Here is a 25759-nt window from a genome sequence, read left to right as displayed (position 1 = left end):
AAGTATTTCAAATAAATATTGTAGAAAAAAACAATAATTAAAAGTTAATTAGTAGCAAATTTCTTAAGTAAAACAATTAAAACTAATATAAATAATGTCACTCTAACATTCCAAGAACAAACTTAAACTAATTTAAATGATATTAGGAAAGAAAATTTATATTATTGTATTGATGTTAAGTACAGTAATTCGAATGAGTAAACGATACAAATATATTTATATCATGTGAATAGTGGCGACACCTGTGTCCGGAGCATCAAATCAATCTAACAGATTCCTCTCCCACCCTAAATACCCCCAGCGTCTTTGACATATGCATATGATTTGACAGTTCGGAGCGAGAAATGAAATCTAGTTGACGTCTCTATGTTGGTGCAATAACAATAAAAGTGTAATAGATATATGATAAAAGAAATGGAAACAAATACAACACGTGCCACGAAGAAGTCGAATCACTTGAAATGAACGTAGCCAAAACAATGATATTGTAGGAGCAGCAGGTACATTAATTATTTTCTACATAAATCTCTTGAAAAATGCATTCCTTTTTTTTTGTTCGATTCCTGCTTGGCCCACTTTCAGACTTTACACTATAAACAAATTTTCAAGTTATACATTGCACATTGCGGAAGCGGCATTTATTGCGAACGGCAATGTTCCAAGCATAATCGCGTAAACAAGAGCGGCTAAATCTAATTATCTTGGGTGTAACGTAAACTTTCTTTCAAAACTGCACCTACATTTCAGCAGGACACTTGCTATGAAATTTTTATATGTGAACCCGGAATGTTTTGATCAATACAGCTGGGTTTTTTTTTCTTCTTACAGATCTTTATTTTTAGTCTGCATTTTGTTCCACATATTCACCTCTTCCCACTAAATTATAAGGCATTCAATCATCTTAGTGATTCATGAGCTTGGGCAAGCATTAATTAGGTAATGTTTTTCCAACAAATCAACACACCATTGATATATAAAATTATGTAATGTCATTTGCATCTATTGTAATTTCTTGTATCTGCATTGATTTCATTAAATATTTAGCAAAATATTAAAATCATATACTATTAAATTCAGTAAAGTAAATTTTATTTTTAAAATAACATAACTTTAACATAAATTGGCGGATTAACCTTTCAAATAACTATTAAATTCAGTAAAGTAAATTTTATTTTTACAATAACATAACTTTAACATACATTGGCGGATTAACCTTTCAAATAATGAGGCACGTGCTTAAGGGTCTCACGCTTTGGGGCCCCCCAAGTCAAGACATTTTCCTATAGTGTTTAAATATCATATATTTTTTGAGGGCCCAAAAATACAATTTTAGTGGCACCAAATATCCTTAATCCGCAACTATTTATATAGATAAAAAAAAACAATAATTGTGAGATCCACTTCTTTTTAAGACGTTTTTATGTAAAATATTTATTGATAATACATGATATTTTTTTAATTTCAATAAAATCATTAGTTTTGTATTTCAACAGATAAAATAAGTTAATTTCTTTTAAAAACTTATCTTTTTTATATAGATGAAAACAGAATTTTAAATATATTTGTATTCCATCTTACTACATTTATTACTTTCATTCTTTCGTTAAAATATATTGATACTAAAAAATCGGTGAAACTTGTCAAATAGAAAAGATGCTCAAGAAAAGGTGCTTATCTATTTTGTAATACAAATCTGATTCTCAGAAATATACCTGTATTACAATTCATGAACAGTAACTAATTTTCTGCGGAACAGGTTTGGAAACATTGAAAAAAAGACAAGATTATTTGTTTTTGGTAATTGAAAATGGTATATCTTGTGAAAGTTTGGTGTGTTGAGAGAAAACATTGCATTCCAAATATATGTTTATGTTTGAAGATTTTATTTAAAATGAAATTGATTTCCAATTACTAAATAAAATTAATTGCATTTGGAAATTGTAATATGTATTTAGTTCGATGTTTGTTTCATTCGAACGGAAAAGATAAATACTATAGTCGTTTCCAGTTTGAATTAACTTATATAGATTATATGAATCTTATTTGACAGATCATTTCATGTTCAAAACTGTGTCGAAATGTTCTGCATGAACGTGTTTAAGAACGTGTAAGAAAAATCAGTTCTATCTGTTATGGAGAATACAATATCATCGGCAGATGTAAATTATGGTAAACGAAGTGAAATTTCTAGTATATTCAATACAATGAAAAGGTTTTGCCCACCAGTTACCTGTAACTACATAATAATACCACCATCTGCCGAAGTTGTATTTGGAAATGAACCCGTATAGAAGATTATCACACAAAATAATAATTTAGAAATATATTTAATGGTTTGCTTTAAATTCAAGTTTCCACAATTTAAACCTCTTGTAACAGTGAATTATTTTTTAAATTTTTACTGTTATAATAAATATATTTAAACAAATATCCTGTCAATATATTTAGTATAATTATTGATATATTTAATCATTTCATTCAAATGATATACGAAGACTATCAATTAGAAACTGTTGCAGGTACAAAGATAAACGCAAATGCCATACACATATTTTATCTACAAATTTGCTAAACTTGAGCTGAATAATTCAACGTTTCAATCAAATGTATCTTTTAAGTTTAGATTAAAATCTGCGTTGTATTACGAAATTATGAAATTTCTATTAAGCATTTTTATACATTTACCAAATTTATTTTTTTTATTATAATATTTAAAAGAAATTATATTTATTACAGACTTATAAACAGTATTTATTTAAACAAAAATCACATTAAAATATAAGAGTTGCTTTTCGTAGCTATAAATCGTATTGCACAAAAAGTGTAAAAAACTAAGGTACAAAATAAATTCTCGTTATATTATGATATACGGCGACCTGTATCATTCACAGTATACCAGTTTTTGTTCAATAAATATTTTGCCTGTAGGAATAAGAGTAATAAATTAAATCCTGCCTTGTATAGGGAAAATTAATGTGTGTTAGAAACGTCAACATTAACTGAATAGTTGATTTGATCTTCTTAGAACGGATACAAATGAAATATTTTGTTGTACACAATTGTCAACAAACAACAAAATTAAAATTAACTATGTGATACGATCATTATTGTTCCGTGACATTGGCAGAATATGAAAACGTAAAAAATAAAATGGTTAAATGTATTGTAACAATGCGAGAGACTGATTAATAATGCAGATCACGGAAAAAATGAATTTATTTGTATCCTACGTGTATTTTACACTTCCGTTCAAATGGCGCACACAACAAAAATATGTAATAATAATTTATTAACTTTATTTATTTATTGACTGAAAAATGGGTGTATCAGTTCGGTTTTTATTATTATCATTAACCTAAGTAAACAGAAATAAAATTACAAATACTCAGACAGTAAATAATCAGATTGTATTATCATTTAATAAAATTATATAGATTTTTTTTTAAATATATTAAAATAAGAATAAAATTAAATATTAAATTACATTATTGAGGAAAATGAGCTGAAATGCGCATGATGAACTTTGATTCTCTAATGAAAGTATCGTTTTTACCTCTAAACACAACATCTCGATACAATAGACCAGGGTTGGATCAAAACATTGAAGGCTTACCTGGCAATCCTTTATCCATTCAAATGTACGAATGCAGATATGAAATAAAATAATGAGGTGAATGTGGAATATTTATAGAAGCTTGTTCCGTTCATATTTAGTGAACACGATTTTATTGTATTCCCTGAGATTGTCCTCTTGTATTTTAGTTTGTGGTTTAGGTTTTACCAAGTTCTCATGTTTGATGATTACAACGCATTAAATCCAACATAAATACCACATATATTCTTTATAAATATCTAATCTCATAATATACAACAGTTTTACGATTATGTAGGAAATGATTTTATAATAACCGTTAGTAACCTTTCGTGATATATGTCATTAATATATATTTTATAACAATAATAATATATAGATTTTAAATATTTGGTACCTGATGTTATTAGAATTAGATCATGATAATTCTTTATTTTTTCTAGTAAGAGTCATGAAAATGACAGCTACAAAATATCTAAAAAAAAACTAATAGCTTAAAATTACAATAAATATTCATATTTGTTATATAAATATGTTAGTATAAATGCAACAATTTGAGCGTGTCAGTGAACGTGTTTATAAAAGGAATGTTCAGGTCTATGGACCTTTGGTTCCTTTTTTCGGTATCTTTAATAAAACCACCAAGGAAATTTGATTTGCTACTGTCAAGTGATTTAACAACAAAAAATAATTGCGTGAAGTCTATCAATACTTTCGACATGGTTTAACTATTAAAAAAATACTATAAGAAATATAGAATCACTGAATTTTATTAAAATATACAATTTTTGTTTTGCTATATTATTAATTATTACTACTTTTCAAACAAAACTTGTTAATAGCACTAACTTTACTGTTACTTTTAAATTTATTGTAGACAGTTATTGAAATAATATAAAATACAATCAATAGCGCTTTGTATCTGATAACATTTTGGAAATTATATATATTTATTTTATTATTTTTATTTCTGTATATGTTTTTTTGTACGACTGCTGCAATAAACATTATTATTATTATTATAAAATACAAATGTTTTAGATCTAGTTTCAGATTATTAATTACATTATGCAATTTAACTTGTACTTTATTTTCTGATTTACAAATATTCGATAATATTAATTCAACATTTTCTTCTATCTTCTTTACAAAATTGTTTCGATAAACTTGCTTCGTCATTTCATAAATGACGCTTAATTTCCTTACACAAAGAAATGCATGTCTACTAATATATTAATAAACTTGTTTTTACTTCTGCTGGAAAAGCAAATGATTACTTCATCATTCACATTTTTTTTCTAATGAGAACATGGAATAATTTTCCTGGTTTCATCACAATAAGAGTTTGCAAACCGCAATGAAAAGATATGAAACGATTTGCTGAATTCCCCACAATAAATTAAGTGAATGAATACAGACTGTAAACAATAATAATATGAGTTTTAAATAATACGCGTTGCGTAATTTAACCCGTTAAGGAGGAATAATCTACGTGTCATTATTAGCTATTAGCGGCGTTAACAAAATACAATAATTTTGCTTTAGACGTAATAAAAACAGATTGTGTTTTGTATGTTCTAGTAATCGCTATAATGAGGTTTAATAAGCAGGAGCTGGAGACGTTAGCCACTCAGCCGTCTAGTAAGTTTGAAAAAGAAGGCGTGCTGTACATCAGAGAACGTCAGGAGGGTTTTTTTCGGAAGACAGAGAGTGAGTTTTGCACAGTTAAAGAGATTATGCAATTTGCTAGATGGCGATTAATCGAAGTGCATTTTCTTATATTATTATTACGACGTTGTTTATTAGATTAGATAGCGTACGCTTTATTTTGATATACGTTAATATAAGATAATGCGCGATTTGTAAGTATGCTATGTGTTTTTTTTTCTTCGTTCCTTTTGTTTTTTACATACATTTACTACGAGCGAATGATAATATTTCTTCGTCAAATGTGCAAAGGCATGCTGGTTGTGTAAATTTAATGATGTTAGCATGTGTTACTCGAATCGTTTGTAAGAAAAAAACATGTGCATGTGTCGCAACATTTGTAATATTTAATTTTTATTAATTTCATTTCTGTTTTCAGACAAGATTATAATCGAGGAATGTATTTACGAAAATTGATCTTATAATTAATAGAAGCTTTATTGAAATCACGTGGTATTTTAAACATAGTGTGAATAAAACAGTACCGTTAGTTTTTATAGACAAATAGATCTTTCGATTTTTTTTATTCCTATAACCGGTTTCCTAAAACTATGAATCATATATTTTAACTTTTTTTTTTGCAATCTTTCTCAAATATTTGCTATCATCTTTATCATTAAGTGGAAAAGGATTATTTGAATTATTAATATTTTGTTAAAACAAAACATAATTATATAAATATAATTTATTGAAATTTTAATACATAGTAGCTATTTATTTATATACAACAGATATAATTGATAATATCAAATAAAACGGGCAAAAAGACCTATGGCCAATAGCCCTTTGAAACAGTTGACTTTTTTTCATTTATGATATTTATATTATTGTATTGAGTTTTTTTTTTATTTTGTAATTTTACTGTTATTATTATTATCAAATAAAACTTGCAATTTAGAAATTGTCAGACACTGAAATATATTAAATGTAATATATTCCTTGATTATAATCTACAAGTATGCCTTTCATATGTGTTATGTAAATTGTATATATATACTACATAAGCCGAACTCTTTTTATTTTTGTTTTTTTTTCTTAACATGTGTCAAAATGCTACATATGATATCTCTATGACATCGTCAATTACAGGAAGGGATAACAAAAAAGACAAAAAGCGACTTCGTAATCTAAGCTGTGTAGGGGGAACGAGTAAAGGTACTACCATAAACAAAACGCACTTAATTAACAAACAAATAAACTCAACAATACATCTAAACTAACCGATCATACTAATCTGTTTTGTGCAATCCCCCTTTGTGTTTCAAATGCACAGAACGCCATCACCATCACCGAGCACTCGCTTCATTTGAAACTAATACATATAATTAATATGACCGTTGTAAATTAACCAAATTGTTAACCATTTATTTTCCCTAAACATGTAAAAGATTTTGGTGAGTATTTCTTTTTGCATGCGTGGATTTTTGCATGGATGTATTGTATGTATTAATTATTATTGTTTTAGTAATATTGTTGTATTTCAATATATTTACTATATTTAATGACAATATTCTCGATATTGAACGAATGTAATCGTATTTTAGTTAATTTGGAAAGATGGTGCAGACTTCGAGGAAACTTATTGTTTTACTTCAAAAGCAAGGATCCGTGGTCCGAGCCAACAGGGCTCGTTGTCTTGGAGCAATGTCTTGTTCGCATAGATCCACCGATGGCCACAACACCAATTACAGCAGATGGCCATTTCCCGTTTTACTTGGGTAAGACAATAATAATTAATCAAATTGCTAATATGGGTATCTATGGCCAGTTATACATTATATAGATTAGTATATAATTGTCCAAGATAATTGATAAAAGCATGTTTCTGTGCGTAAACTAATAATTGTGTAATTATGTTTAATGGAATTATTCATTGTGTTGCATCCTCGTTACTTTCGCTCAAATTTATTTCAAATTAAATTGTATTTCAATTTAAAACAATATGTTATTGATTATCTTACTTTCAACGCAAACCTTTCTTATTGTAATAGTTTACTTTCGTTCCATTAAATCATCAAGTAAAGAGAATGCACTGATTCTTAGAAATATGTATATAGATTCGCAGCACAATGTGGTTTATTTCACAACAAATAATGATGAATATGAACTTAAATGTAAATAATATTTTCTATAATTTAATTAGTATTCTTTAATATAAAAATTTAATTCATAAGAAAATTAGTTGTGAACTTAACTTATGATGTAATTTGGTTCTCCTTTGTCAATGTTAGATAAAAATTAATTCAATTACAGCAGAATACATTTTCTCCAAAATAGTCCAAATAAGTATACAATTCCTTTCATTTATAATATAATATTCTCATTTTTTGTAATACAGTCAAAATAATCAATCAAATGTATGCCTGTTGTTTTCAAATAATTTTAGACTTAGTCATATATGTTTTATAATATGTTTGTGTTTAAAGTATCTTCCTTTTTTAAACTTTTTTGTTATATCATATATACAAATACGTTGGCCAAAGAGTATTGATAATAGTCTTCCTATTCTATTAACATCAATTATAATGTAATTGTTAATAACTATTTATTTGTATGCAGTTTTTGATGGTGGGTTGTGTCAGTCATTGGCCGCACCCTCCGAGAGCGAGAGGAGCAGTTGGATTGACGCTATCAGAGCTGCGAGTTACGAGGGCATTAGATCAGAGTTACACACGTTAAGACAATGCATCGAAAGAAGGCGGACTCATAAACCTAATATCGATTTGCATATGTGGCGGATACAGCGCACCCACTCAATCGATTTATCCGAGTTACCATTATGCGAGGTCGCCCTCGCCTGTGATAACTTACTATGCGACGGCCACGGCCGCCCCCCGAATCCGACCCTGGTCATCGACGTCTACATGCCGTCTGTGAAAATCTGGGTGCAATATGGTCGAACGGAAATCATCGAAGTATGCACAAATAGTAATAATATTTATATGACCCAATATTTATGATCCCGTTTGTCCTTATTGCAGAAAAGCAGTAATCCAGGATTCCTATGCACCATTTGCTTTCGATCTTCAGACGGTCTCTGCGGCGATTCCCGCATCAGGTTCACAGCCTTCGATGTACGTGAAAGGGTCTCCCATACAGCCATACCCTTGGGATCTGCCGTTGTCTTGCTAAGTGCCATACAGGACTCTTCGAGGTTGCGTATCCCCTTGATGTCCAGTGTCCAGAACACCATTGGTTTTCTCACCGTCAGTGCCTGGTCTTTAGAAGCGGAGGATAGGGGAAGCAGTACAGAGCACACACCATGCAGATTGCCACATCATAATCCTCAAGTAAGACAAGAAATACGTGCATAAAAAAGTATATATAGATGTCGTAAATTGTATCATTCAGTCACTTATTTACATTATAATAGCGAGGGTATTCTACAGGGATATAGTATTGGGGGGCGAATAAATTTATTCCAAGAAATGTAATAAACTTTGACTTGAGCTAGGTGAACAGAACAGCATACCGAACCGAAGAATTTCGGATATAAATCAAATTTTATAATATCCGCAAATACTCACTTAATTTGAATTATTTACATCACAATGTAATAAATGGATATATAAACGAATGCTATTTATATTAGTCAATAAAAACATTCATTCCTAGGGCAACATTTCTTAAATTATATAAACATACTGTTTATTTTTGGTTAACAAAATAATCGTAAAGATTTATAATTATAATGCTATTAGCTACTAGTTAATTTTGATTAGAAGCATTGTGATTTAAATGAAGTTACGTTATAGAGCACGTATCACATTTTAATAGGAAGTGAACTAACATTCACATTATTATACAGTCAACCCTCCTATAAAACCATTAATTATTACCGGGTTCTATGGAAACATAGTTCTAGTTCTTTATCCTTAGCAATTCCCCTGTTCACATCATTGAAATTGTCAATCTATAATTTTGTTTACCAATGCATTTGAGATATCAATTAATTTTCTTCATCTAAACCAGTGATTCCCAAAGTGGGCTCTGCAGCGATCCAGAGGGGTGGTAGAAATATTAATACATATATCTTTCTGTTAAATTGCTATTAAAATTTAATATATGAGTAATATTTTTTCTGGATAGGATAGGCCAAATAAGTTTGGGAACCTCTGATCTAAACTTTAGATTTTAAAGCGATTTTGCTAATGACCGCTGGCTTTTCGCCTTCACATTTTTATTAATCAATGTTTGTCGTCGCATATTTAATTTTTTTTATAAGCATTATTATAATAGTCTTGAATATTTTATTCATATTTCTTACTACTAATTAAATGTTTCTATTAAATTTCATAATTTACTATGAAATTCACTTCAGTCTGTGAAAGACCGTATTTAGCTAAAAGGTATAGCACGAGTCGCCAAAGTGGTCGAATACATATAAATATGCGTTTTCAATGATGCAGATTATAGGTATTTTTTTAATCTTTTTCTATACTCACAGTCGAAAATACGCTAGTTAAGATAAACACAATTTGCTCGTAATAAACGATTATGACAAGATGTATCTAAAGAACAAATATTAAAAATTATATTCTATTTTAAAATCTATGTGGGAGATTACACTACTATAGTCAAGTTAATGGCCAGATTGTTAGGATGATTCTCCAATATATTCTGATAAATAATGAACCAAAAATTTGTAGTGCAATGTTAATATTATGAAAAATCTGTAAATATATGAATTATTATAACTCTAAGAATCTGCTATAACTAACATTATAAATTAGGTGTTAATTTAAATTTTCCGCCTTAATTACTAGTTTGCTCCATTTGGCGCAGGTAATTAATTATTGGAAATTTGAGCGTTTATTTAAACAGCGAACGTTTAACATAGAACTAAAGCTAATATAATTAATTGATAGGTAAAGTTGAAAAATTTAAGAAAATAAATATTAATTTTATCAACATAAAAATGATCTATGTATTACGTGAAAATCTTATATACGTGATACCATAGCAATTAAGCAATAAATTTACACGTGTAAGTCGGTTGTCTGCGGAGTAATTTGAAAATATTTGAAATTTTTGCTTAATTATTATTTAATAGAATTTAATTTGGAGTATAAAAATAAATTACCATTTTATATTTAGAATGCTACTCTACAATATTTATCATATATAACGCTGATATATATTGACGTAATAAGTTTTAAACTAAAGTAGTTATTTATAAATTGAAGAAAATAACAATAATACCTCATCACTTTATATTAAGATTAACATATTATTTAGATACAAGGATTATTTAATGTAAAAAACACGAAATTTATTTTTATTAATTAAGTTATTTCAATTGATTAAGTGCTTGTTGTTGTACAATATGTCCTTTTGTTACATATATAAAACATTAAATAAGATAACTAAACTTTAGCTAAATAATATCACACAGATACGCCCATATAATAAATATGCTATTCAGCGTAAATGCTGATATTATTATTTAAATAATCATTCAAAGAAACTCGACTGTTTTTTCATTACATAATGAATATAACTATAATTAATTTTATGTATATGAATATAAAATTAATAACCATTGTGACATAAATCAAACAAAAGTTTACATTTTTTTTTTTTATTATTTTTGTACAAGTTCCGGTGCTAAATTATTTACAATAAGTACAATTAGTTTTGCAAATTTTGCGTTTGGAGAATCATTCGATTTTCGCGCTTCCTCGATGACTGGAAACGTATTTCTGACGAGATAGAAACCTGATTTTATCGTTCCAATAGTATATTTCAGTAGCGAACCAAATGACCACATATTCAAATTGGAAGTGACATCGTGCGAAGAGGATTTTTCCTTTTCCAAACCAATGTACATCGAAATGGAATAAAGGACATCCGTCAGAAATTCCGTCACATCGTCGATAAGTTTTGTAAATTTCTGAGAATTCGATGGCTTCACTTGAGTGTCACACAGAACCTTAAACAAATTATGATTAATTGTTGAACCGTTTACTTAAATAAATGTAAAATCATTTTTCAAAAAAAAAAATTTACCGTTGAAAATATTAAAGTTAGAACCAACAGAACCTTAAACATCTTAACGTATATTAAGATACGGCCGACGCGCGCGCTTCTATAATAAACCGCGGTCCTCTGCTGTCGAGTCTTTTTAAGCTTTCCTCTTCCACTTGCCATGAAATATGGTACTGTTATTACACTAGTAAAATTAACTTAATGGCCTTTTATGCAGCAAATAATTAAAATTATTTGTGTATATATGAAATGTTTTCTTCGCGTACAGACTGGAATAAGGTTTATGGGACGGACACTACCGTGCCATTGTCGAGCATCTTCATTAAAAATATTATCATTGATTGTGTTTATATAACTGGTCATCTGCGTGCGTAGTGTTAGTACAACTGTATCGTTTTCAATATTATTTATTGAATTCAGATCCGGAATAATTCAAATTCAAATAATACATTTTAAGAGCAATCCTCGTCATTTGAAATAGTTTTTAATTCATACATTTCTTTTTGTCTAAATTTAATGTGAGGTTTGTTATGTTACACGAAAATTAGATTAGAAAAAAATATTTTTTTTAATTATATATTGTTATATAATTTATATAAAAATAATATTAATATTAACAAAAGTTGTAGATAATTTCGGTCATTGGGCTGTATAAATAAATGTATGAATTAACACTAAATGCAGTAAACGCTCGTTTTGTATGTTTTTTTTAACAGAACACTACACTTAGATATGCTATAATCATTTATCAAATTTGATTCAATTCTAGAATAACACAGAAAAAGATTTGTGACAAATATCAAACAGTTTTGTATACTTAAGTATATTATGATGTATGTGTGTATGTATGAATAGAAACATCTGTTCGCTAATTCTCATTAGTGCGACTCTATAATTACGTTGTTACTTTTTATGTCTCCAGGTAACTGTTATTGTGAAAAGTGACGGTCGGCTAGCGACTAAAGTAATTAAAAGTATATTTGCTTTTTAAAAAGAATTAATAATTTTGATAATATTATTATATATTACTATTTGTATGTTGCAGGTATTTTCACATAGAAGATCACAATCACTTCCTCCTAGATTGGGTGCGAAGATGCGTCTTCCTAGTCAGGCCGAGCTGAAGTTACTCTATGCTTCGCCTTACGTTCAAACCTACCGATTCCATTCTGGTTTAGGAGGAGACATTTGCGCACACGAACTAATGGCGGAAAACAAATTGTGCTTCTCGTTTCCACAACAGTTACTGTAAGTTTTTTAAACATTTTAATTACTTTCTTAAGTTATATTTATCTTGAATAATCCTAAATATTGTATGTGTTATTGAATGCAATATTCTTGTTTTAGCAATGTTTGGATACATCAGGAGAAAGAGCTGTTGCAAGAGGTGGCTGGGATGGGTGAATTCCGTGAACCATGGCACTCGAGGCAATTAGAGCTGCTAGATCGGCATTTGCACCTGCTACGATTGTATTCGCAAGCCAGAGAGAACCTGCAGGCCCATAAGGGCAGCTTATTTAAACCGAGCTCGCGTAAATGGGATCGCAGTTTGGAATTTGCACCTGTTAATTTACATTTACAACGAATGTGGGTCCATAACGACACACTGAACAAAGCAGGATTTTACGATTGGATGACTGTTGGAGCTTTCACTGCTCATTCGCATAAATCCAAGAACGGAGGACTAATAAAGTTGATATACTGCTTTTATAAAATAAACGCATTTCTATATTTAGTTTTTGTTACAGGTTGGTCCAACAGCTAAAGGAATCTCCATCCCGAACTAGTTGTAATTATCAAATATCAACAAAAATTTCAATGGCACATGACGCGATTCAAGCTATAAAACAGTTACGTAAAGACGTGGTTGAAGCAATGGTAAATTTGATGCGTTTAGCTAAAGAAAAGCAAACAATCGGAATGCTCCCAATTTGCGATGAGATGATAAAGAAGACACGTATTCTGTTAGGACTATGGGATCCTGGTTTAGTCGAAGAAGCCTTAAACTTTATTGAAGAACATAAGTTAGCAGTGAACGATGATTCAGGTGTTTGTGATGACTTCAGTTTGGATAGCAACGAAAGGCCGAGTCTGGTGCTGTCGCCTTTCAAACGGATCACTCAACAATTAACTCTAGATCTTAAGAGTCCAGATTTGGATGACTTTGCCACGCCTTGCACACCGCGCAATGCGGATGATCTGTGGAAGTCGACGCACCACGTCTCCGAGAAAAATAGTTTACTTAATACGAGCGAAGGTGTCAAAAGTTTGTGCTCAAATATGCAGACACCGGACGAAAGCAATTTTGTGATTTTTCCAGATTGCGATGATAATAGTCGCGCAGTCGACGATGTACTTAACTCTGAACAGAAAGTTGATCAAAACGATTCTGGGCGCATGTTCTTAGATACTCATGTGATGTGCAGTTCCCCATCGGCAAACTATTATAAGCCGACTGATGAGCCGGAACCATGGGATTTGACACAGCTTAATATCGAGGCCAGTGTAATGTGTCTAGTCAGCAAAGTCAAATTCTTATGCGGACGCTGCGGCAGTCCAGCAGTACGTTTGAGACAAAGCCAGAAGGTTTCATCTTATGTGCCAGTTAATACGAATCAATCGTCAAACGATAATGTGACCGAGGCTGTGAAAAAGGTTGTGAAAAATGGTAACAAATTTACCGACGGTTTAGATCTGAACAAAATAGTAGATTGGGCCGCAGAACTCAGACCTAGCATGAGAAAGTTAAGGCAGGCTATGGACGGATTACTTAAAACAGCGAGACTCACGCACTCTGTATTCAGAGTCCAAGAAGAGCCTAAAGCTGCACAAAGAGTTTGCAACGTTCGCTACCGACGAGATGTTTGCTTTTCACAAGCTGTAAGTTTATTTATGAGAGAACCAAAAAACAATTATCATTATTTTTCTAATTTGCAGTTGACTTCTTTAGTAGCTGCTTTGATGACAAGATTATGGTGCCATAAGCCGGATCCGGCATTTGTTACTTGCCTCAGTAGTCTGGGCCCCTTAGCTTCATTTGAAGGTTTGCTTAGTTATCACGGGAGCGAAATCGATATGTGGGGTGATATGTCTATTGCCATCGAGGATTTAAGAACTGTTATGTTTGTTCTAACACGTTCTCCAAGTCCGACCAGTTCAGACCCTCAGCCGGTTCCGAAAGTAACGGGAAGCCGGAACGGTCTGACTGTTTCTTTACCAGTACCTGATGCACTGTACTCCCTAATTCCAAATAGACAAAACATTACATTCAATGTAACTCCAGTATTCTTTAATATCGGTATCAACGAACGCGCGACTATCGCTGAAAGCATAGGAGCCACACGAACTCAGGAAAGGTCTAATGTGGATAACTACGAACGTCTGAATGAATATTTCTTAAGGTACAAAAAACTTAATATGCCGCAAACTCCATTATACAACGGAAGAGCTTCTTCGAGTGCCGCCCAGATGCGACCCTTGCCCAATTTGATGGAAGACTTGAAAGTATCTGTCGCTTGCGGTAAATCTAAGAACGTTGACGTATTACATTTGGCGGCACAAATTTGTAGACAAATGAGAGGTAAATATATTATTGAGTGCCTTCAAATATTACAACGTATTACTCATTTCAGGCTTAAGATTTACAAGTTGCAAAAGTGCCAAAGATCGTACTGGAATGGCCGTAACATTAGAACAGTGTCAAATTTTAGTAGATGAATACCATTTAGCGGAACATGAATTTCAAAGAGCACTTGATTGCATTAGAAGGTAACTAAGTAATGGTGAAATCTAAATTCATTTTTTAATATTTATATCCGTTTTAGCGAGGGCTGCAGACGAGAAAATACCTGGAAAAATATGAACGTGAGAAAGTACGCTTTCAATTCACTGCAGTTGCTATCTCTACCGAAGTTATATAGACCACCAGCTGGAACATATGGATCTGCACGAACTTAATTTAAATTGTAGTAAATTTCGATTATTCCAAGGTGCCAATTGTATACCTTATAGTCACTACTTTATAACTTATACTTGTTATTAATCTAACGTTATATATTTTTTTAAGTTATATATATATATATATATTGTATGTATATAAATTTATTTATACTAATTTAATGTATTAGATGAGAAATATCTAGGACAATCCCCTCAAATAAAGTACATAATACAAAATTCATAAAAATAGAACCTTTACTTATTATTTTTTTCAATCTAATTTTATATTACCTAAGCAATTAGTGACTTGATTTCTATAGAACTAGAACACTATTTAAAAAGAACAATTGGAAATCACATTATCCGTAGTCATATTTTTTGGGTTTGTCCCGGATGGATCTAGCAAAATTTACGATCCAAAATATACATGAACCAAATAATTCACGGTATTTTTAGTTTTCTTTCGAATTTTCAAACATAATAAAATGCATGTAAAATAATATTTATGACGTTTTGTTGCAGTGATTGATTTTAAATAAAATGTATGTAAATATATTCCCAGATTTATAATTTAGTTTTACTTTTTTTTATAATAATCGTAATTACATATTGTTTAATCAAAATACAAAAAATATTAACGATTACATTACTAAACATCTTTTTTGGTCTCAACTTTAAACAGTAAAAAAACTTCATGAACAATGAAATATTACATTGACATATGTTAGTATCTATTTTAAGGAGTATTATCTCTATTTCATTAAGTCTTCTTTCTTCCAGCCTTCCAACTTCATTTAGCTTACGCCTAAGCGCAATTTCGCCAGCTACTGTTTTATTGTTATACTACTCTAACTATAATAAAGTTAATTACTGTTGCTAACAGTGGATGGGATTGTCATCTACAGCAGCAGTTGCCAACGTTGTTAGCCACTAAACTCAACGGGTCTATATCGCAAACCCAACAACCGAAAGAACGTCTATTGATATCCGGAATGTATCGAAATCCCGACTATATCGAAAATTTTTACAATAACATTTTTAAATTATTTCAGAGCGTAGTCACTTTTAAATTGTTATTGTGTATGCAGTTTACACTTACTTTTTCTTTTGTTCCTTCTGTTTCTTCCCACTTGGCAGAAATTACCATCAGATTTATCATCACTTACTCTTCCCATTGTATCCCTGTTGACGTCATCTGAAGTAATACAACTGTTATCAATAGCTCTATCAATGTCAACAATAATCTCTTCAGTACAACATCTACTGGTCCACAATAAGAGTCATCTAAATTAATAAGATTGTTATCAGTGCTCTGTCACTATCGACAACAATCTCTTCAGATTCAACATCTACTGGTCCACAATAAGAGTCATCTAAATTAATAAGATTGTTATCAATGCTCTATCACTGTCGACAACAATCTCTTCAGATACAACATTTACTGGTCCATAATAAGAGTGTTCTAAATTAATTAATGATTGATATTGACTGCTCTATCACTATCAACAGTTCTTATTTCTTCAAACTCATATGGTTTACAATAGGAGTGATCCAAATTATGAAAATTATTAACAATAATGATGTTACTATCATCAACAATATCAATTTGTTCAACCTCTACTACATCTCAAATATATTCCGTAAACATCGGAAAATCGTACGAAAAAAAGCAAAGTTTTCTTCTGTAAATTTCAGGGAAATGATTATCTATATTTTTCAATGAATCATTCCTCGTAGCAATTCCATTGTTCGCACAATGGAGAATCAACCGGAGAAAATTTTCTCATTGGAATACCATCGCCGCCTTTAATTACCGTAACAATATATAATATATAACACATAAATTAATTGAATTGTACTTAAACATACACATATATATATAAAGAATTTTTTTTTTATTTAAAAAGAGATTTATATCAATTTATTTATTGATATAAATCTCTCCGGCCCTATTTCTACCCCTTTCGGGTTTAACAGCCACCACAAATTTTTGTTGATTTTCGGAATTGAACCAACGACCTTTCGTATCAGATGTTCGTGATACAGGCGACCATAGCATATATAAAGAATAATTGTGGAAATGTTACTTGCTTGTGTTTTTGTATTTAGTTGTGTTGGTTGTGTTTTCCACAATGGCGAAATAGAAATCATAGAAATGGTCGAAATAAGACAATAGAAAAGTTTTTAAAGTTTTATTACCGAAAAGTTCCGTTTGGTTCCGAATTCAACCGATTTCGCACAAAAAATCTTCTTATCTGTCAGACTCTGCTAACATCCATACAACATACAACATACCAACTGATTTATCGTAAAAAAAATGATTACTATTTTGCAGTATCCCTGCCCCTGCTTAGAAGAGCCTTTGCCATTTAGCTGCGTCCTGTTTATACTTTTTTTTATATTAAAGAGATTTATATCAATATAAATTTTTCTCACCCCCTTTCGGATGGCAGACCTGGATAGTTGGCATCATTGTAATATTTTGTAACAGCTGTATTTAATAATTTAGGTTAGTTTAGTGAATTGACAAACAAAGTGAACATTGACAAAGTATATATATATATTTTAAATAAATTATGACTAGGCACGCAAGAAATTGTACAGCTGGTGCTGTATATACATATCACGAGAAAAAGAAAGATGCAGCGGCTTCCGGTTATGGTACCAATTCCAAAAGATTGGGCAAAGACTCTGTGAAGGATTTTGATTCTTGTTCCCTGTCTTTGCAGCCTTGTCGAAATCCTGTCATAACGTAAGTAAAAAGAATAACATATATATACATTTTTCACAAGTCAGCATTTCAGTAAAGATGGTTATTTATTTGATAAAGAAGTTATATTGCAATACATTATCACTAAAAAGAATGAACACAGCCGTAAACTCAAGGAATATGAAAAGCTGAAGAAAAGAGAGGAGGAAGAGCTGCAACAAACTGTTACAAATGAAACCAACAAGAAGATAAACAATTTTGTAAATTCTGAAAATAACATTGTCAGTAAACCAATTGATGGCTTTAAGAATGGTAAGTTTTTCTTAATAATAATTTCAATTTTATCAATAATACATTAATTTTAGATGTTGCTGGTCCCTCCTCAATCTCAAACATGGCTCATGGCAAAGACAAACATTTGCCCAGTTTTTGGGTACCTGGTCAAATAAAAATAGCAGAAAAATCAAAACTGCAAAAACCAGTATGTTATTGTAAATATCTGGAAAATAAGACATATTTAAATATTCTATTTATTTTTAGGAAAATATTATTCCTTGTCCAGTGTCTGGCAAACCAATGAAGGCTAAAGACCTTATAGATGTGAAGTTTACATTAGTGAAGGATCCTGCCGATAAAAAATCATTGATTACAAAGGAAAATCGTTATATGTGTGCTGTAACACATGACATATTAAGTAATTCTGTTCCCTGTGCTGTTATTAGGACTACGTAAATATTTCGTTGCTGATATTAATTTCAAATTACTAAACTATTTTTTTTTCAGTGGGGATGTTGTGACATTGGAATGTGTAGAAAAAATCATCAAGAAAGACTGGATTCATCCCTTAACAAATGCAAAACTTAGAGAGAAAGATATTATTATAATGCAAAGGGTAATTAACAATTATGTTTTTTTACATATATTTCTTAACATATTTTTATCATTTAGGGAGGAACTGGATATTCACAGACAAATGAGAAGTTGGAAGGAAAACATGAAAGACCTGCATTACAAGCTTAATTTTAGTTTATTTCTATAAGCATTGTCATAAAATTTATACACATTAAAAGAAATTCAAAGCCTGTTTGAAAATACTTTCACTTTTTAAATAGTTGGATCCTTCCTTCAAGTAGGGTGGTGTAAATTCTCTATAAGCCAAGCAGATTCTTCTAGACAAAATATCTTCCCTTAATACTAAATGTTCCCATTCATACCTTGCTGAACCATACAAGACTAATAAAGATCGTTGTGGCATTGGTATTCTAACAACTGGTTTGTTATTTGTGTCTTTAAACTCAAATGGTTTTCCATCTTTCAATGTAATACTTGGATAAGTATTAACATCAGTCAAGTTGTATGAATTAGGTTTGGAATTATTAGTCATAGTTAATACAGAATCTGACAATAAATTAACAGTTACAATCCTTTCACCCCAAATCCAGCAGTCATCTACATGTGGATCAATAGAAGCACCTCTGGCTGGGTCATATTCTAGTGAGCATTGTTCTATTGTATGAAAATCAGCGATAATTTCTTCATGTTTGAATTTATCTTGTACAAATTTTGTACCTGATGGGAACCCTCTAAATTGGCCCAACTGAAGTTTTTTCTTCTTAAAATTACATTTGGGACCAAAGTTTTGTTTCCTTCTACCACTTTGAGAAAGATCCCAAGGTATACTATCTACACAATCTAACAATACTTTTTCTTCATCATTTGATAGAAACTCACAATTTATGTAGACTCCAGGAAATTCTATTGGTTCACCTTTATGTTCTGGATGACTTTTGTAATCATCCATGTTCCAACCTGGCCATGCTTTGTTACAGAAAGGACAATATACATATGTGCCAAAATCTTTATTCAGGTCTATAGATTTCTGTATTCCATAGGTGCTCTCGCACAACAAACAAGTCCTACAGCCTTTACAACCACATGGTCTACTAGTATCCATTCTGAGTTATAAATTTACAAAACGATTCACACAAACTAAAAGCGACTAACTGGGATTGACACTTAATATTAGCAATTAACATTAACCTGAGTCATTTTAGGTTAGCAACAATCATGCTATTATAGACCACACGTCATACATATCGTTACGGCAATGAGACTAGATTAAATCGTGATTCAAATAATTAATATATTTTTCCGATTTGCAAACAGTTATTTAGTGTAGTCATTCCACATGGTTTTCTCCTGACCCAGGCTAGATTAGGTAAATCATCGCTTAACAAAAGCGAAATTGTGCAAGATGCGCAAACTAATTAAAACGGCAGGGAAAAAGAAAAATATTTGGAAGTTTTATTTATTGCATAAAAATGTTCAAAATTATTAATCTTATTTATGTTTAACTTCCCAATGTTGGATCTAACACTTGAAACAAATATACATGTATATTTATATACAGTGGAACCTCGCTTAACGAGCTCCTCACATAACGAGCATTTTGCTTAATGAGCAAAATGAATAGTAAGAAAAATCACTTAACGATGAGAATAGAAGACACGGATTGCGCACCTGCTACATCATTTTTAAAACTTGTGTACACATATTGTGTATTTTTTAATATGTTTCACTATACGAATAAAAATCCAGAAATTTTGGAGCGGATTAAACTCGTTAAGCGAGGTTCCACTGTAACTGCTATTTCAGAACTTAGCTCTGTCTATATCTTGTTTGAACATGAACTAAGAAAAACTATTGTAAAATATGTGTTTAATAACGGTGGCAATCGCAAGCCCGAAATCCCGGCTGACTCAAAACCTCGTTGTTCGAAATCCCGACAGTCAAAATCTCCACTATATCGAAATCCCGACAATGTTTTTTATTATTATAAATTTCTACAATAACATTTTTATGGTAGTCGGGATTTCAATAGACGGTCTCGGTTGCCGGGCTTGCGATAAAGACCAGTTTAATAAAACTTAGTAATACATTCCACTAACATATATGACTTTATTGAATTTTGTTTTACATGTTACATAAGCATTGTATCAAACAATGGGATCTATGAATATATGTTTAATTCAACAATATTCTTATAAAAAGGAAGTCTATGTAAAATGGAATACAGAATATTTAAAAAAAAAAATGAACATTAGCTTCAACTAATATAACACTTACGTAGTAAATAGATAAAACAAAATAAATGTTTGTATATAAAACATTTTAAATCTTATATTAATAAATATATTGTAGATTCAATGTATATCAATGGTTTAGTTTACTTCATCTACAAAGGTTGACAACATATTTTTAATGTCATCATTCAAAACTTCTGAGGAAGTCTCATCTTCCTTCTTGCATTCAGAAGTATTATCTTCGTGTCCATTTTTAGTGGGTTTGGTTTCTTCCTCTACTAACTTTATCTTTTTAGCTGGCACATGAGTATCGTCATCGCAGATAATTATATCGCTTAGTATTTTTACCTTTTCACACTTTTTGGACATTTGCTCATCAGTGTTAATTTCATCAACCAGAATAGTCACATCTGAACTTTTTTCAGATGCCGATGGACTGGAAGCAACTTCAACCCTAAATTCTGCTTCCGTGTCGTTCTGCATAAAACTATTTGTGACATCGAAGATCTGCTTGGTATCTATTTTGCAATAGTTACTGCCTTCCTCTATAGTTTCATCTTCGTTATTATCTTCGATGATTTCTATTTGTTCATCGGGATTAATAATATCTTTTATAATTATCGTTTCCTCTACATCCATTTCCTTGTCATCATCAACTTGAATAGTATTTGGCTTTGCGGATTCTTTGCTTTCGCTCAGTGAAGTCATATATAAAGAACCATTTACGGGCTGGCAAATCTTTTCCAGTGCAGCTAAACCTTCTGAACAAACATCAGAAATGTCAGTATCTTCACTTCTTTCACCCAAATATAATAGATTTATTGCAAAGCCAATGTCAAAACTAAATTTAGTTTGATCAAAAATTGCAATAAGTACTTTATATAACTGAAGTCTGCACCTTATATCGTTATATGGAGGATCATAAATTTGTACACTTATATCTAATAAGCTTTTGACTATTGTTTCAAAGAGTAGCTGAAAGTATTTATGATTTTAAATAATTCCATTAATTAATAAATAAATACTTACAGAACATGTAGAAGCATTCACATTCAATGTGACTTTCTTTAATAATAATTCTAAAGTATTTAGAGCTTGAAAACACACAGACTCTAAATATTTTTGCTCTGAAACTGTTGATGATTTCTTGCCAATCTCTGTGGAATTGATTATTTTGTCCTGTATAGCTTTGGATTTTGCTTTTTTAGATTTACTATCCATATTAGAAAACTAGAAAACAAAATATTAATTGAGTTATATCGACAACGAATATTTATAAACTCACGCTCAGTACTAAAACTGATTTATTTGGTGTAATGTCAGCAATAATACTTTTAAGTATTTTTTCATAAGATTGCAAATCAATTTGCTCCCCTGAGTTTCTGATCCAGAATTTTAATACTTCATATATAGATAGCTTGTATTCACTAAAAATAATCAGTATATAATAAAATCATATAATAAAATATATAAAGATAAACTTACGAGTTACGTTTGAAGCAATTGCATGATTTGGTTTTTAACAAACATTCTTGTAACATTTTAATTGTTGAGAAACGTATGAAATTGTATTTCAAACTAAAAATATATAAATGAAATAACTGTATACTTAATACACTTATAATATTTACCAATTGATCATAGTGTTTAGCAAATGTAACAAATCAACTTGATGTTGTATTATTATAGTACTGAATAAATTGCTCTCAACTTCAGTCTTGTTATAGTGAATGTGGACTGCTAAACCTCTTTCAATTATACTTAATAAAATTTGAGGATTGAAAGTTTTTCTTTCAGTAAAATTACATCTGAAAAAATATAATTAATATAATTATTACATTAAATGAGTTATAGAAACTTACTCAAATTTTGCTGTTAAATATTGTATTACATTTCTCAATCTTCTAGAATAAATTCTATATAAGTTTAGGTAATCCAAATTGCTTGCTGGTTGTCTGAACTCAAATATATTGGAGTTATCAGTTGTATGATAATCTTGGAACTCAACAATGTCTTCAAAAATAACATCATAGACAGAATTTAATGTGTTGTACAGTTTCTCCACATTGTCACTAAAATTTTTTATGTGAACACTCCCAGATGGACCAGCGCCACCCACCTATGATGATAATAAATATATTTATAAATATAATAAATTATTTAGATTTTACCTGATCCAAGTAGTGAAAACACTTAGCTGCTTCTTCCACAATGGAGACAGACACAGAAGCATCAAGAAATTCCAGTAGGTATTGTTCAATTTTCTTCTTGTATGCAATACAAGCACTTTGAAAGTGTATTAAACATGATTTTAAACACCCTATAGCATGTAAAGCATCATGCGTTTTTATATTCACTGATACACAAGCTTCAACAATTTTTGGTAGCAAGTTGGAAACCATTATTTTACGATAATCTTCATTTTTATAACAATAGCCAATAAGTTGAGCTGAAATATAAAGCACATTGTAGTATATATTAAATAAGAGTTTCTCATCAAACTTACTTAAAAACTGTAGTTTCTTTCCATGTAATGGATCATGCTGATGATGAGATACTGCATAGCTGGTCCAAGTAACACAATTTTCTCGTAAAATTTTATCAGATATGTCTGTTATAATTTGTGATAATATATGGAAACCTTTATCACGAGTTAAAGCATTTGAAATATACTTATTTAAGTATATAATAACTGGTTTTGCAGATTTCTCATCATACAACTGTTCCTTTATAGTTAGCATCAATGATTCTGCATATGATACATCATTTAAATTGGCAATGCACAACAGATTCAGGCAATCTTCGACTTCAGACATTGTACACACTTATAATACACAAATACAACACGTGCAATTAGCGGTATAAACACTCGAATAACCTAAAAATACTTAAAAATTTGACGGAACAAACTGTAAGTTGCTTAGCAGACAAATTTTGACAATTCAACCAACTTTACTTCACTGTACTTCACTGCCTATAGCAATCAATAATAGCCAACATAGGAAATAAAAAACTTTAACCAATAGCAGGCAGTTAATTGTTTTGCGATTATTTCAAACCGGTGGCAATCGCAAGCCCGACAACCGAAATCCTGACAACCGAAATCCCGGCAATCAAAATCCCTACTATATAGAAATCCCAACAATTTAAAACTTAATAAGATTATTAATTGTTGTTATTTATTGTTAATAACATACACTAATTTTATTATAGAATATTTCTTATTCTTAAGTTTTATAATGAATAAGTCAACGTAAAAAAAAATTACAATAATAATTAATATTATTTATTGTTATTAAGAATAAATAACAACAATTAATAATCGGGCAAAAGAACAATCGACCTAGGTCTTAAAAATATTTTTTTCAGTATCCGTCGTACCTATTAAAATATAGTAGAATAATTTAAAAATGTCATTGTAGAAATTATAATAATAAAAGGTACTCGGGATTTCGATACAATCGGGATTTCGAACGTCGGGCTTTCAATAGACGGTCTTTCGGTTGTCGGGCTTGCGATATAGACCCAGCGATGCTGTAGTTTAAATCAGCGGTTTCCAACATGGGAGGCGCGCCTCTCTGTGTAGGCGCAAACTATTTCCAGGAGAGGCGCCAAATTTTTTTAAGAAATTAATTTTTATACCATAATATCTTGAAATAAATAAAACGTGTCTATATTATTTAATCTAGGCGTAGTAGCATAAAGGTGGGAACCCGCAGGTTTAAATTAAAGGAATTATGTAAATGCAACATAAATGTAAATTATTTTATTTTAATTATTATAATAGTATCCTATTTGTTCAAATGTAAATAATTTATGATTTATATACATAATGCATAATTTATTTTATATACATTTGTTTAAAAGAAACCCAACCAAGGGGGCATTGTCCATGGTTCAGTAGTAGTTTTGTTAGAATCAATAGTAGGTTCCTCAGTAACTATTCCAGATTCCTCGCTGCTAGCTTCTTCAGTTACTTCAGTTGTAGTTTCAGAAGATTCTTCATTGCTAGTTTCTTCAGTGACTGAACCTTCCTCGCTGCTACTTTCTTCAGTTACGGCACCTTCCGTTGTAGTTTCTCCGGTAACAGTTTCGGTAGATTCCCCGCTGCTGCTTTCTTCAGTTACGTCACCTTTCGTTGTAGTTTCTTCGGTAACAGTTTCGGAAGATTCCTCGCTGCTGTTTCCTTCGGTTGTAGTTACAGTACCTTCTGTTGTAGATCCTTCTGTGACAATTTCCGAAGATTCTTCGCTGCTGCTATCTTCGGTTACCGTTGAACCTTGGGTAGTTTGTTCCGGGCAAACTGGATCATTTGGCCAATCGCAACGTTTGTCAACATTATTCCACTGCAAATTTGCAGGACAGTCCATTTGAACCAATTTTCCATTGTCACAAATTAAGAAAGTGTGGCAATTTTCTTTGTTAGCATACAATTGGTTGTTGATGCATTTCTCCGCGTATACGGATAGAGAAAATGCGCAAAGTATAGCTGGAAACAAGCAAAAAAAATAAATGTATTTATCACAAATTTTCTTGAAAATTAAACTTACAGAACCAAAATAGAGACTTCATTGTTGTTCAAGTCGTAAATAATTATGAAGTGAAAGTTCTAAATTACATTGTTTATATATGAAAAGTTATTATCTTATCTTAATTCTACATCTAACGGATTTGGGATTAAGTAGTTAATAGATTTAAAAAAATAGTATTTAATAAAGAGAAACCCAATATAATGGAAGA

General features: G+C 30.7%; 5 protein-coding genes across 6 annotated transcripts; 2 read left to right on the top strand and 3 right to left on the bottom strand.

Moving 5' to 3' along the window:
• The first annotated feature begins 329 nt into the window (after positions 1 to 329).
• LOC108560625 (type I inositol 3,4-bisphosphate 4-phosphatase) lies at positions 330 to 15721 on the top strand. Of its 2 annotated transcripts, XM_017918260.1 has the most exons (12): positions 330 to 500; positions 5174 to 5302; positions 6389 to 6454; positions 6844 to 7017; positions 7859 to 8214; positions 8281 to 8589; positions 12333 to 12535; positions 12635 to 12979; positions 13036 to 14167; positions 14225 to 14867; positions 14920 to 15055; positions 15112 to 15721. In XM_017918260.1, exons 2-12 carry the CDS (start codon positions 5185 to 5187, stop codon positions 15242 to 15244), a joined length of 3615 nt encoding a protein of 1204 aa, XP_017773749.1. In that variant the 5' UTR covers positions 330 to 500; positions 5174 to 5184; the 3' UTR covers positions 15245 to 15721. The 2 variants fall into 2 exon arrangements, with proteins under 2 accessions (XP_017773749.1, XP_017773756.1); XM_017918267.1 differs by lacking the exon at positions 6389 to 6454.
• A 1937-nt stretch (positions 15722 to 17658) lies between these two features.
• On the top strand, positions 17659 to 19031 carry LOC108560495 (nitric oxide synthase-interacting protein homolog). Its single transcript, XM_017918069.1, has 6 exons — positions 17659 to 17978; positions 18031 to 18248; positions 18302 to 18417; positions 18477 to 18664; positions 18720 to 18828; positions 18885 to 19031. The coding sequence occupies exons 1-6, from the start codon at positions 17803 to 17805 to the stop codon at positions 18954 to 18956; spliced, it is 879 nt and encodes a 292-aa protein (XP_017773558.1). The 5' UTR covers positions 17659 to 17802; the 3' UTR covers positions 18957 to 19031.
• On the bottom strand, positions 18945 to 19992 carry LOC108560488 (alpha-ketoglutarate-dependent dioxygenase alkB homolog 4). Its single transcript, XM_017918058.1, has one exon. It carries the CDS (start codon positions 19888 to 19890, stop codon positions 19000 to 19002), a length of 891 nt encoding a protein of 296 aa, XP_017773547.1. The 5' UTR covers positions 19891 to 19992; the 3' UTR covers positions 18945 to 18999.
• Positions 19993 to 20941: 949 nt separating this feature from the next.
• Positions 20942 to 23993, bottom strand: LOC108560550. The gene is made up of 8 exons (XM_017918152.1): positions 23526 to 23993; positions 23191 to 23468; positions 22882 to 23138; positions 22651 to 22827; positions 22505 to 22597; positions 22305 to 22446; positions 22049 to 22249; positions 20942 to 21994 (listed from the first exon to the last, which is right to left on the bottom strand). The coding sequence occupies exons 1-8, from the start codon at positions 23833 to 23835 to the stop codon at positions 21158 to 21160; spliced, it is 2295 nt and encodes a 764-aa protein (XP_017773641.1). The 5' UTR covers positions 23836 to 23993; the 3' UTR covers positions 20942 to 21157.
• Positions 23994 to 24811: 818 nt separating this feature from the next.
• LOC108560712 (chondroitin proteoglycan-2-like) lies at positions 24812 to 25647 on the bottom strand. The gene is made up of 2 exons (XM_017918383.1): positions 25570 to 25647; positions 24812 to 25508 (listed from the first exon to the last, which is right to left on the bottom strand). Exons 1-2 carry the CDS (start codon positions 25589 to 25591, stop codon positions 24880 to 24882), a joined length of 651 nt encoding a protein of 216 aa, XP_017773872.1. The 5' UTR covers positions 25592 to 25647; the 3' UTR covers positions 24812 to 24879.
• Positions 25648 to 25759: the final 112 nt, after the last annotated feature.

Source organism: Nicrophorus vespilloides, unplaced genomic scaffold, assembly GCF_001412225.1.
Source record: "Nicrophorus vespilloides isolate i.1.1-1 unplaced genomic scaffold, Nicve_v1.0, whole genome shotgun sequence".
NCBI lineage: Eukaryota > Metazoa > Arthropoda > Insecta > Coleoptera > Silphidae > Nicrophorus > Nicrophorus vespilloides.
The sequence above is the reverse complement of the archived record's forward strand: the minus strand, read 5'-3'. Positions and strand labels throughout refer to the sequence as shown.

What these genes read in the sequence shown, in the direction of transcription:
- LOC108560488 (XM_017918058.1), bottom strand. Translation starts at nt 19,890, where the DNA reads ATGGATACTAGTAGACCATGTGGTTGTAAAGGCTGTAGGACTTGTTTG.
- LOC108560625 (XM_017918260.1), top strand. Translation starts at nt 5,185, where the DNA reads ATGAGGTTTAATAAGCAGGAGCTGGAGACGTTAGCCACTCAGCCGTCT. An exon ending in AAGAACGGAGGACTAATAAA is followed by an intron (nt 12,980 to 13,035) that starts GTTGATATACTG and finishes TTTTTGTTACAG; the next exon opens with GTTGGTCCAACAGCTAAAGG. An exon ending in AATTTGTAGACAAATGAGAG is followed by an intron (nt 14,868 to 14,919) that starts GTAAATATATTA and finishes TACTCATTTCAG; the next exon opens with GCTTAAGATTTACAAGTTGC.
- LOC108560495 (XM_017918069.1), top strand. Translation starts at nt 17,803, where the DNA reads ATGACTAGGCACGCAAGAAATTGTACAGCTGGTGCTGTATATACATAT. An exon ending in AATCAAAACTGCAAAAACCA is followed by an intron (nt 18,418 to 18,476) that starts GTATGTTATTGT and finishes ATTTATTTTTAG; the next exon opens with GAAAATATTATTCCTTGTCC. An exon ending in TGTGCTGTTATTAGGACTAC is followed by an intron (nt 18,665 to 18,719) that starts GTAAATATTTCG and finishes TTTTTTTTTCAG; the next exon opens with TGGGGATGTTGTGACATTGG.
- LOC108560550 (XM_017918152.1), bottom strand. Translation starts at nt 23,835, where the DNA reads ATGTCTGAAGTCGAAGATTGCCTGAATCTGTTGTGCATTGCCAATTTA. An exon ending in GTTTTCACTACTTGGATCAG is followed by an intron (nt 23,139 to 23,190) that starts GTAAAATCTAAA and finishes TTATCATCATAG; the next exon opens with GTGGGTGGCGCTGGTCCATC. An exon ending in TATTTAACAGCAAAATTTGA is followed by an intron (nt 22,828 to 22,881) that starts GTAAGTTTCTAT and finishes ATATTTTTTCAG; the next exon opens with ATGTAATTTTACTGAAAGAA.
- LOC108560712 (XM_017918383.1), bottom strand. Translation starts at nt 25,591, where the DNA reads ATGAAGTCTCTATTTTGGTTCT. An exon ending in GAAGTCTCTATTTTGGTTCT is followed by an intron (nt 25,509 to 25,569) that starts GTAAGTTTAATT and finishes GCTTGTTTCCAG; the next exon opens with CTATACTTTGCGCATTTTCT.